The sequence below is a fragment of the Lupinus angustifolius genome, unplaced genomic scaffold (assembly GCF_001865875.1).
Source record: "Lupinus angustifolius cultivar Tanjil unplaced genomic scaffold, LupAngTanjil_v1.0 Scaffold_45_21, whole genome shotgun sequence".
Lineage (NCBI taxonomy): Eukaryota > Viridiplantae > Streptophyta > Magnoliopsida > Fabales > Fabaceae > Lupinus > Lupinus angustifolius.
In genome coordinates, this window is record NW_017721773.1 from 18,330 (window position 1) to 30,652 (window position 12,323).

General features: G+C 29.7%; 1 protein-coding gene across 1 annotated transcript; it reads right to left on the reverse strand.

Annotated features, from left to right (window-relative positions):
* Nucleotides 1-4,183: 4,183 nt before the first annotated feature.
* On the reverse strand, nt 4,184-6,123 carry LOC109338826 (U-box domain-containing protein 38-like). Its single transcript, XM_019576157.1, has one exon. The coding sequence runs from the start codon at nt 5,925-5,927 to the stop codon at nt 4,353-4,355; it is 1,575 nt and encodes a 524-aa protein (XP_019431702.1). The 5' UTR covers nt 5,928-6,123; the 3' UTR covers nt 4,184-4,352.
* Nucleotides 6,124-12,323: the final 6,200 nt, after the last annotated feature.

Here is a 12,323-nt window from a genome sequence, read left to right on the forward strand (position 1 = left end):
AATGACGGTGACTCGTCAAGATGCATTGATGGATTGCTTAGATGGGATGATCCAATGAAGGTCCAGTCTTATAAGTCGTATGACCAGGATAGTCCTACATGAAAGCTAAACGATCTCTGACACCCCCTTACGAATTTCATGATCGGTAGATAAGAATCATGAAACGGACTGGGCTTACCACGTAAGCACCTCAAATAGAGGTACTGGACAACAAACATAACTATTACTTGCCGTTGTTAAGAATATATGTACTCCCGGTTGCTTTCCCACTAGGATCTTGGCCTTCAGGTATTGTAATTTTGATGGAGATTGGTTGGTTGAATTGCATATACATTGCATGAAATATATATTAATTAGGTATGCGAATATCCTATTATGTAAGACACTAGCTTCATGCATCATCTACATATGTTTGATATTGTTTGATTATAATGCGGTCGCCATAGTTGGTTCTTACTCCCTTTTTTTGTCTTTTCTTTGACCTATACTATGTGTATGAACAGGTTGGCTCCAGTTGTACTTTGATATTCATTGATGGAAATGTATACAAGAAGAACTTAATTAGTGTATAGTTAACTATATTGTGTATGTTGGATTTATTGGCTCTGATTTAGGAATAACCTTGGTCTTTTGAACTAATTTTTGTATAAGTTATATTCTATGAAAAATACTTAAGAGTAATTCTTTTTGCACACATGATGTCTTTTATAATCATTATGTTAAGACCAAATTAATGATTTTGTAATGCTACATATTTAAAAATAGATAATTATATAAATCAGGGTTTTGAGGTTGAATGTGATACCTCGTTTTTTGGGTAATGATAATACTACATATTTTTGCATCTTGAAAATGTCAACGAAAATGAATTTTAAATTCACTATGATTTTATAACGTTGTCTTTAATTTTCTATAACTTTTATCATATTTTTATAATGAAGTCTTAGTTTCTAAGTTGCAAAAACGGAGTGTTATAATAGTGGTATCACAGTTGGTCTTTCCTATTAGGCTTGAGGTATGGCCTCATATACCCTTTCTCTGTGTGACTCTGGTGTGATTGTTTGTTTGTTTGTTTTGTTGTGTTTCTCATCTCACTTCGTGATCTATTGTTTTTGTCATGTTAGTGACAATTTTATTTGTGGAAGATTTAATAATACCTTTAATTTATGAGCATGTTCTCGTCTATATCATTGGATAGCTAATGGAATAGCATTATATAAATTTTTGTGTGACTCATTGTTTATGTTATCGTAACTGGATCAAATCAATATTTAGTATCTTATGGTTAGTATGTATAAATTTGAACAATATCCATCTTAGCTTTAGAATTACGTTAGAAAGATAAACTGAAATACCTTGTCCATTGTTTTGATAAATTGCTATTTTAAATTTTGAGGTGGATGAACATGCATCAATGGACTACCATAATTTAGACATTCTTGTATGTTGTCCATGTCACCTATAGTTGATATTCTTGCCCAAATGAATTTATGTGATTGCTTGACATGAAATAAAATTTCAGAACTTTGTGGTCTATGCTTTTCCATTCATTCCATCTATAACATGATTAATTGACTGGTTCTTAAAAATATATATTTTATTTCATTAAATGTTGTCTTGGTTGCTCATCCAAATAAGTTTCTATGAATATAAAGTATATTGTATGCTCTATCAGTCAACTCTATCCACTAGTAAGTACTTGTCCTATGTATATCTATGGTTTGTTTAATGTGTCTTTGTTGTCATGAGTTGCCAAAACCAAAGTTTTATTATTTACATAAGTTTTATATATTTATAATTAAGTAAATAGATTTTCGGTTAAAAGTAAGGATTGATATTTGGTTAAGGTACTTAAATACCACACATAAGAATATGTTTATACAAAAGTGAAATTTTTGTATATGTTCATACTTTGAACTTGACTTTCTAAACCTTTTGTAATCACAAGTGAATCATTATAATAAGTGTGCATAATAAAGGTATAATGATAGATTTTTTTTTTATGCTTGTGCCTTTAGATATGTATATAGGTCCACGCTGCTAATAATGAACCTTTGATATTTTACTACTTTAGTTTAGGGAGATAGTGTTTGTGAGTATTTTCAAATTGCTAAACTAATCTTGATTGCATCCTCTTCGTAAGGAGTGATACTTGAATTAGCTAAATTATAGATTTTCTAGCTATTTAATTCAATTTTGCTTTCTTTAAAATAAAAATAAAAATAACCATCTTGGTTGAATTGTGATATTTGACTTGGCATTACTTTCGTTTGATGTTGAGAATTCCAAGCCTTTGTGCAAATAATTGTGTCTTCGATAAAGATAATTTTGTACAACTCTTCAAGTATATTCTAGCATTTCATTTCTAAACTAGATATAGGTATTTGAGTTCTAAAATTGTCTTTTCAAATTGTAGTTTGTTCATTCTATTTACTTCATATCATTCAAATAATAATTATGAATTTTCAATTATCATTGGGAACTTACTGACCATTTTATTTTGAACTTTAAAGATCATTGTATGTCTGTATGTGCCTAATGTGCTCTAAATCACTGCGACCTTAAAATGAAAGTCATTCCCTTTTCATTGCTATGATAATAATATGATTCCACCTACTTATAAAAAAAGGATAACAATCATTTTATCTATGTACATTTTATCATGCATATTGTTTAATATTTTTAAATTGAATATTAATACTATGTAATGTAATTTGAATGTGCATTAATAGATTCATAGGTGGTGCAACTTTTGTTTTTTCTTTTGCTTCATCAAAATTATATATTACGCCATATATTATATATAATTAAGGTATTTCATGCATATATCTATTTATACACACATGTCCCAGAATCACACTTTTCTGATTGGATGTACATCAAGCTAATATGATTATAGCTTTTATTATTTCTTCTAAGTTCTCCTTCAAAAAGGGAGGGGTTAATGTTTATGAACTGTCTAATATTCACTAAGTGACTATCATTGTTTTAAAGGAGATACTTGGATTGTTTGAGTTATTGGTTTATGTTAAATTAGTTGTTAGATTGAGATAGATTAGAATTTAATTGTTGTTTTGTTTGTTATTTGCATGTGTATGAGAAACGTTTCTAGATTTTGGGGAGACGAGCTTAATTTCCAGTTAAAGTTTGACTCGTTTATTTAAAGAGCTCAATTTTAGCTTATTTGGTTCATGAACCAAGATTATCGAGCTAAATAACGAATCAAGTTTCGAACAAATATCGAATTGATTCAGTTCATTGTCAGCCATAACTTCATGTACCCTTTATTTTTTATTGGTCAAAAAAGTAAAACACAAAATAAATATATACATTTTTTAACTAATGAAAAACAAGAAATACATAGTACACATTTTGTTGCCTTTGAAGAGAAAATTCAAGGCTGCCATCTTATGTATGAATGCGCCCATACGACGAAATAAACAAGCTGGATGTTTTTGTTAAATTTGACTTTTACCTTTGTTTAAAATAATATTCTCATAAGCTTCTTAGTTGAGTCAGGTGCTTATCAAGCACAGAGTGATATCTTTTTTATTGTGCATTGCGTTTTATGTTACTTATTTTTCCAACCTATTTCATTTCCAATTTTACCTTTCAAATTTCAATGACATTTTCGTTTTTTTGAATTGACCTATACATGGATTGCTTCATTTGTAGATTATTTGTTTTGTGAATTATCCAATTCAAATTTAATAATTTCTGTTTATTTGGGTTTAATGGTGTTTCTAAATATTAATATTGATTTTCATATTATCTTTTATTTTAATATTTATCATGACTCATGAGGTATTAAAAATTAAAAAAGATTATAGCAAAAATATATAGGAGGATAAATATAAAAAAATTATACTTTCAAAACAGTATAAAAACAACCAAAATAATCATGAGGTAAACAAATAGTTTCATGCAATTTCCTGTAATTTAATATGTAAACAAATAATTTTTCCACCATACATAAACAAAACCCTTAGTAATACCAGTACAATAAAAAAAACTAAATATATCACATATCAGCCTACATTCAGTTTGTAGCAAAAGTAGGTAAACCTAAACAAATTATAATCTTAATAATTTATAAACTAAAACTAAAATTATACGATAAAATAAATAAATGTAAAAAGCATACTGGTAAGCATTGCAGCATGAAATGATTACCTCCATGATCTACACGCTAAATCCACAATCCCAAGAACACCATAAATTAGCTACTACCAATTCAGATGCATCACCACTCCAATCCGTCACCCTTTAACAAAGACACTTCACCAGTACGAATTATCCTTTTTTCCTACTGCACCAGAACCCACGTATATAAACTGTTCAAAAAAGAAAAATCAAAATGTAGTTGACCCGCCACCAACTCGGTTCCAATTCCGAGTCAACCCGCCCGACTCCAGAGTCCCCTCCAACCCCTCTTCTTCTTCCTCTCCAACGGCTCTCATCATCTGCAACATCCTCTTAGCCTTCTCTCTGGCCCTTTCCGTTCCCGTTTTCTCAATCTTCTTCAACTCTTCCACCGCCTTCGCCTCCTTCGCCAACAATTTAAACCTGAAACTCCGATGACTCAGCGCGTACAACGCCGCCACGCAATTCTCCCGAGTTGACTCCGAGTTCAACTCGTTTTCCCTCATCAAACCCACCAAACACTCCACCGCATTGGCATCCAGCATCGCCGTTTGTCCCTCAACACACACCGCAAGGTTACAGAGAATTAACAATATCCGACTTACCAAATCCCTTGTTTTCGATTTCACCATTGAGAGAAGAGTGGAGACTGCTGCGAGTTTAATAAGCTTGATTCGGTTGGTTTGAACTAGAGTCAAATGGTACAACGCGAGTGCTGAGTCATGACTAGTTCGCTCAGAATCCGATCTTAGCGCGTGCATTAGTGGCTGCAACGCACCAAGAACACCAATTGCCATTTTGTTATTATCATCTAACGCTAAACTGAAGAGTGCACCCGCAGCGTGTTCCTGCGTCTCAGAGGATCCAGCCTTTAAATTGTCGATGAGGAATGGAACAAATCCTGACCGCACGATCTTCACCTTGTTTCGCTTCTCGAGAGAAAGGTTGACTAATGAAGCAACTGCGTTGACCTGAACGACGGTGTATCGCGATTGAACCAACGAACGCAGTACAAAAAGCAATCGCGGCGTGCAAAGAGAAAATCTAGCTTCTTCTTTGTTCCTCGTGATGCTTCTCAGTGAAATCACACCTTGTTCTTGCTCGAAAACCTCGCTGCTTCTCAAATTCGTTAGCAATTTCTCCTCCTCTTCGGAGATTGGACCGCTAGGGTTTTGAATTTCGATCTCACTGATTTCAATTGATGTCGAAGAAGTGGACGACAAGCACGTAGGTCGAATCGTGAAAGGTAACGGCGTGCCATGGCTTTCTCCAATGATAACAGATTCCTCTGAGGATCCAGAATCGAAGTGGTTGATTCGGGTGCCTAACTCAGTTGCAGCGTGTGAGAAATTAACCGGTGGATTTTCCGCCACGTTCTTCAGAAGCTCCTTCTCAGAAACCCTAATTCGTTCTTCTGGCGCCTCCGCCGCCATCATTTCACGGACGGTGCTCTCCAAAGAACCGTAATCCGGTGCGTGCGGGTGCACGGTGTGGGATTTGTTGCACCAATTGATGATTGTCGTTTTGATCGCTAAATTCGGTATCACGGTTGAGAAATCGGGTCGGGACCCGTTTTCAAGAACTGGAGAGAAGTTTAAATCTGTGCAGACTTGAACGGCAACGCGTTCGAACGTCTGACCCGAAGAGACGATAACCGGGTCGGACATTAGTGACCCGGAAATTGGACATATGAATTCTTTTGGAGGTGTTTTTGGATCCAACTTGGATTTAGAAGAACGATGAAGAGAGATTTTCCACCTGTGTTGTTTCCCATTGCCACCCATATTTCATAAACTTGCGCTGAAAAAACGATTCTATTGATTTGGTTGAAATATAATAAGGAAGAGAGAGTGTGCACGAACGTATGTTACAGGATCTCTTATCTTCTGTTAAGATGGTTGGTGGGTTTACCAAGTCTGCGGAAGCGGAACAGCTTGTTGGTACGATACCAATTGAACCAGTCTCCTCGAGAGTTGAGAAGATAGGGTTGAAAGTAAAAAAGGGTTTTGCTGCCTTTTTCTGTTACAATATATCCAATATCAATGTAAAAGATGTCTTATATAATATTTATCTATAAGTATATAATTATAGGAGTTAATTACACTGATATTTTCGAGTTTTAGTGAAATTATATAAATCATTCCTCACTTTTATGAGAAATAAATGTCATTTTTTAAAAAAAAATCTGATAAATGTAATTAAGTTAAACAAAACATGGTATATTGTGAGGAAACATCCAACTAATATACAAATCAATGTATCTTTATTATTTTTTGTTACAAAATGCATCAACAATTCTAAAGAGATTTTGTATAAATCGCTCTTATACTATATCGTAACGAACCAAAAATAATAAATAGGTATCGACTTATATATTATTTGGACTTGTCTCTCTAGTATACTATGTTTTGTTTAACTTAATTGCATTTATAACATTTTTTATTCAAAAATCACACCTATTTCTTATGCAATGGTGGTCAGGGTAATAAAAGTATAAAAATTAGGGGGTTTGTGTAGGTGTAGAAAAGTGAGGGGTGATTTGTATAATTTCGCTAAAACTCAGGAGGTCAATGTAATTTACTCTAATTATAACGGTGATTAATATTTATCTATAAATATATACTTATATAAAGAAAATTAAAGTTTTATATAATTAGTAATTATTTATAATTAAATAATATGTCTCTATTTTTTTTACCAGAATAAAACTGAATATTGTAGTACCGTTTTGTTTTTTATTTAATTAAAGTTGTGTTATTCACTTTCTTGATTATTCTGGTTTAATCAAATTTAATAAGATTATATTAGAATTTTCTTTATTCAAAATAAGTTTAATCAAAGTATGTGGGGCTAACTCTCCCAGCTGACATTTTTTCCATCCACAAGATTCAAACGCGGGTTCTTGTTTAAGGGAAATTAAGCATGTACCACTTGAATCAACGTCCGTTTGCATGTAGCATGTTGTTTAAGGAAATTCTTCAATTTCAATATTAAACATATATTTATCAGGTTTTGGATTCATGTGGATTCTTAATCATTTCAATTTGAATTGTATAGTTTAATTATTTACTTATCAGATTTATCTATTCATAACATTTAATTAATTTTTTATTGGGCATATTTTCTATCTGATTTTTAAGAATTTAAATTAATTGGATAATTATAGATTGTAAATATGATAATATTTTACCCACTTTATAAAAAAGTAGTAAGATTCTATTTCAACTAAGAATGACTAAAAAATCTAACTTATGGGTACGTGTAAAAATACTAGCAAATTTATAAATTTAATTTCTAATTAATTTTTTATATATTATAGTTTTCTACTATTATTTTAATATTATATATAATATACTTTATTATTATTTTATTATAAATTACAAGTATGTAACTACGATTATAAATTTATGATTATTAAAAAGTATATAAATATACAATTAAAGTTAAAAATCGGTTGGATATCACATATTTTTGCTACCCGGATGGGTACCCACAAATATTATGGGCTTGAAAATGAGAAAATATTATCTTTGTCGGTCCTTCCTATTGCTAATTTCAACTAGGAATGGCAACGGGGTGGGTCGGGGTCGGGTTTGTCTTACCCGACCCGAACTACAAAACTCGAACTCAAACCCGAACTCTACGGATTTAAAACTAACACTACCATCTCCGAACTCGTCGGGTTTCGGGTTACCCGAAACTTGACGAGAACCCGAAATAATTCAAGCAGTAACTCACTGCCTAGCTAAAGGCAAATATATAATTTATAAAACAAAACCATATAACTATGATTTTAGCCACAAAATGAATAACACTAACAGTGGCAAATATTTATAACACTAATAGTGGCAAATATAAACAAAAGTTGTCTTCTTGAATTGATATGAATATATAAAAATGCTCCCAAATATGAATAAGAAATCCAAATCAGTGGCCACAATATATATTAAAATATTAATTGTGACAGGTTCGGGGCGGGTTTGGGCTCGGGTATCACATGTACCAAATCCGATCCCGAAAATTAACATCGAATAAAACCCGAAACCAAACCCAATAATAACAGCTTGAATCTGCTAACTTCGGGTTGGGTTCAGGTGGATACCCACATGTTCAGTTTTGATTGTCATCCCTAATTTCAACATAAATCTCAACTTGTCTAATATACTGGATGAGTAACATTCTAATAAGAATGCTTTACTAAAACTAGAATTATTTTTATGTGTATAAAGATTTATAAAGATAATATATTATCCATAATTTATTTGTATTATTTTTTAAAGAATAATTAATAATAATCAAATATGAAGTATGTATAATATAGTGATAATATATCAAACTCATAGACGTATTAATCTTTTTGACATTCTTTTTTGGAGCGTTGACTGTGGGTCATTCTACAATTTGAATATAAAAAACTATTTATTTACCACGTTTAGGATTCATGATATATGGAATAAAAACTGAATTAAATAATTAGCTTCTAAATTCTAGCAAAGCTCGTTAGGCATAAATGTGAAATGTTTATACATTATGTTAGTGTAAAAATTTATACACATTCATTGCATCATTTACTATTTATTTTGGATTATTTTTTAAATAGTCAATAAAAAATAGATATGAATGGTAAATAATATAATAACAATGTATAATAGTTATACACTATCTATGTATATATTTTTTGTTGTTAATACCCTAGGCAATAAACAAGAAGGTAGACTAAGGCAGAGGCAATTAAAATCGGTAAAATTATTACAAACACTAATTCTATCAAATCATTCTCCGAATTGTTAGAACTAATAAAAATTATTACAAACACTAATCCATTTTTGTGATATTTTAATAAAATGATTCATTCTCTTCATAATAAAGAAGGTTAGAACTAATAAAAATTTATTTTTTGATTCATCCTAAAGTTGAATACCTTATTCAAAAATTGTTTTTGTATGATCAGGGTGTCCAGTACTAAATCTATAATATATGGTCTTCAAAAAATTTAAGAGTGTAGATTGTCTTTTATTTTCTTAATTAAATAAATATAAAACCTATAAAAATATTTTCTACATATAGTCTGGTACAAGAGAGTCCAATACAAGAGAGAAATTCATTATAGTTTTTTCATCCTCTTTGCTTTACTCTAAAGTGAAGTCATGGTGGAACATTAGCTATGACTAGAAATGTAAGTTATTGATTGGATCGGTTGACTTAGCTTAGATTAAAATTCTAAAAAATTATAATATTAGGTAACATATTTAATAACTATATAAGATTTAATATTTAGTATTTAATAACTATTTAATTTTCTTAATTAAATAAATAAAAAACTTATAAAAATATTTTCTCCACATATTTTAGTACCAGAGAGTCCAGTACAAGAGATAAGTTCATTATAGTCTTTTCATCATATTTGCTCTTCTCTAAAATCAAGTCATGGATGGAGTATTAACTATGTCTGAAAATATAAGTTATTGGTTGAATCGGTTGACTCAACTTAGATTAAAATTCTAAAAAATTATAATATTAGATAACATATTTAATAACTATATACTTCAAAAATTTAAAACATTACAATTACACAAATATGTAATTAAACAATCAACAAAGAATGTTTCACTACAAAGAAATATCACAAGTAAGATAAAATTATCATCCAATAACATATGTGATATGTTTTACACTTTAGCTTCAATAAAATCGTATAAATAAGTTTAAAATTTAATGCAATAACTAAGACTTATTGGAAGATAATTCAGCTTTGTGTAATAGTTAGTTAAGTTTCCTAATATAGCTAGTTAGTTGGCAAGTTAGTTAGGATGAGTAGCTATAAATAGTAAGCTTTGTGTATTGTATTGAAGTGAAAAATTCTATTGATCTTTGAATACAATTTGAGGCATATTCATCGAATCATTATCCTATCTTCTTCTCCTCTCTAAACCAACATTCATTCTTCTCTCTTTTCACTCTGCATCATTCATTCTTTCTTTCTTGCTGATTGAAGCATATGCACTTGGTGTGCATACTGCATTATTCAAAGAACAAAAGCTAACAAGACTTACTAGAAAATGGCAAATATAATTCTAAATAAGTTAAAATTTGTTTTCCATTGTGAGACACTGTTATTAAATCCGATCTATTTTTTCTTTAAAAAAATACATATAGATTCTGTTTGATTGTAACCAGTATATATATATTATGTACATTTTAAAGTTATGAAATTGTTATGAGTTTTATTGAGCAGATTGATCGATGATTATTTCTTTACGTTTTATGCCTTTCAAATCATAACTAAAGGATTTTAATTAGGTTATTATTATTGGAGCAAATTTCAACACGATCATATAATCATATATTATTTCTAATATGTTTAGATCTTTATCTATATATCTTTAGATATTATCTATATCTATATGGATTTATGTATATTTTGTGGAAGAAGTTTTTGGCTAATGGTCTTGCTTCCCTTATGACTTCAATGTTCATCTTTCCCGTTTAATTTTTTTGTTGCCATGGTATTTGTTTGTGAATATGTGGTTGTTCTTCTCATAAAATGTTACTATTGGAATTGTACTATATGTAGTATCTTCTTAAACAATCTTTTTCAATATATTACAAATCTTTAGGATTACACATAAAAACTCAACTAAAGGATAGGAAGAAAAGATAACACTAGTAAAGCCAAATAAAACTAATTCAAAACAAAACAAAATTAGGTAATATGGAATATATATTGAATGATCACATGCACGCCATCTTATCTTATAGCCTTAGAAACACACTTCTTTATCATTTATTAATTTGATAAAAACATCCTTATATCAACAAATCCAAAAAACTACTTTGGCCCCAAGTAATAGCACTTATAGTGCTTCATCACTTGTCTTGGGATTTAGAAAATCCTTATCTCATAAAGTAGAGGTGACAAAATTATCCACAATTTATAATTTATTCAAACTAAATCTATCCGTTAGAGCTAATGAATTTAAATAGATAAAATTCAATGAATAATGTTGATAATGGATGGATTCAAATCCATCCATTATATTCAATGAATATCCATAAATATGTCAATTTGCATGGATATCCAATCCATCCAAAAATAAAAATAAAAAAAATGATTTTCTTTGCATTTTCAATCTCATTTAATATTTAAAAAACTAAATTCAAGCAAATTCATTCATGATTTTCACTCTCACTTTTAATATTTTATTAAATTGATACCAATTATAGGAAATATGTATGTAGTTAATATTAAAATTTGATTCTTAAGTACATAACATATAAATGTATGATAAAAGTGTATGCATTAACCAATATATGAGTTTTATATATTGTTACTGCATCATCCACCGTTTATATTTAATTATCATTGACTATGCAAAAAAAGTAATCCAAATGAATAGTGAATGATATAGTGATTATGTATAAATTTTTATACTGAAAGTGCATAAATATTACGCTCTAAAAGTATTTGTTAAATAATTTACACGTAGAACCTTAAATGACACATGCTCATAGAATTTTGAGAAAAATATTTTTCTATAAAAGTTCAAAAAATCATTTTAAAAAAAATTGATTTCTAAATAATTTTAGAAATGTTTTTTTAAAAGTTGATTTTAAAATATGTTTAGTTGAAATAATAGTTTTTAAAATAATGATTTTTTCAATAGATTTTTTTAGTTCCAATTAAAAAAATCAAATGGATTGAATATACATCCATCCAACTCCATGAAAAGAGAGTCATAGATAAATTGGATAGATTGAAATTCATTGGATATGGATGGATTGAATAACTTACAATGTAGTTTAAATGGATTTATATGGATTAATGGATAGCTTTTTATCCATCCATTAACATCTAAATCCAAATCCATCCATTTATCACCCCTATCATAAAGTGTCCACTATAATTATAATTATGTTTGGTATATATATTGATAAGATATTTTAAGATTATATTAAATTAGATCAGCTTGAACCTTCCTTTATATATATTCATAAGACATGATTTACAAAACCTAAAGTAAAATACAACAAATTCATTATTAGTTTCCTACTCTTCTTGCTTTAGAGAAATTCCTTTTTTGCTTTCTAAAAAATCTCTCATCTTAGCCATGACATTGTCTAAAGACAACATGTTGGAAATACTTTCTTGGTTACCAAGTAAGGTAATCAACATGTGCAAC

What these genes read in the sequence shown, in the direction of transcription:
- LOC109338826 (XM_019576157.1), bottom strand. Translation starts at nt 5,927, where the DNA reads ATGGGTGGCAATGGGAAACAACACAGGTGGAAAATCTCTCTTCATCGT.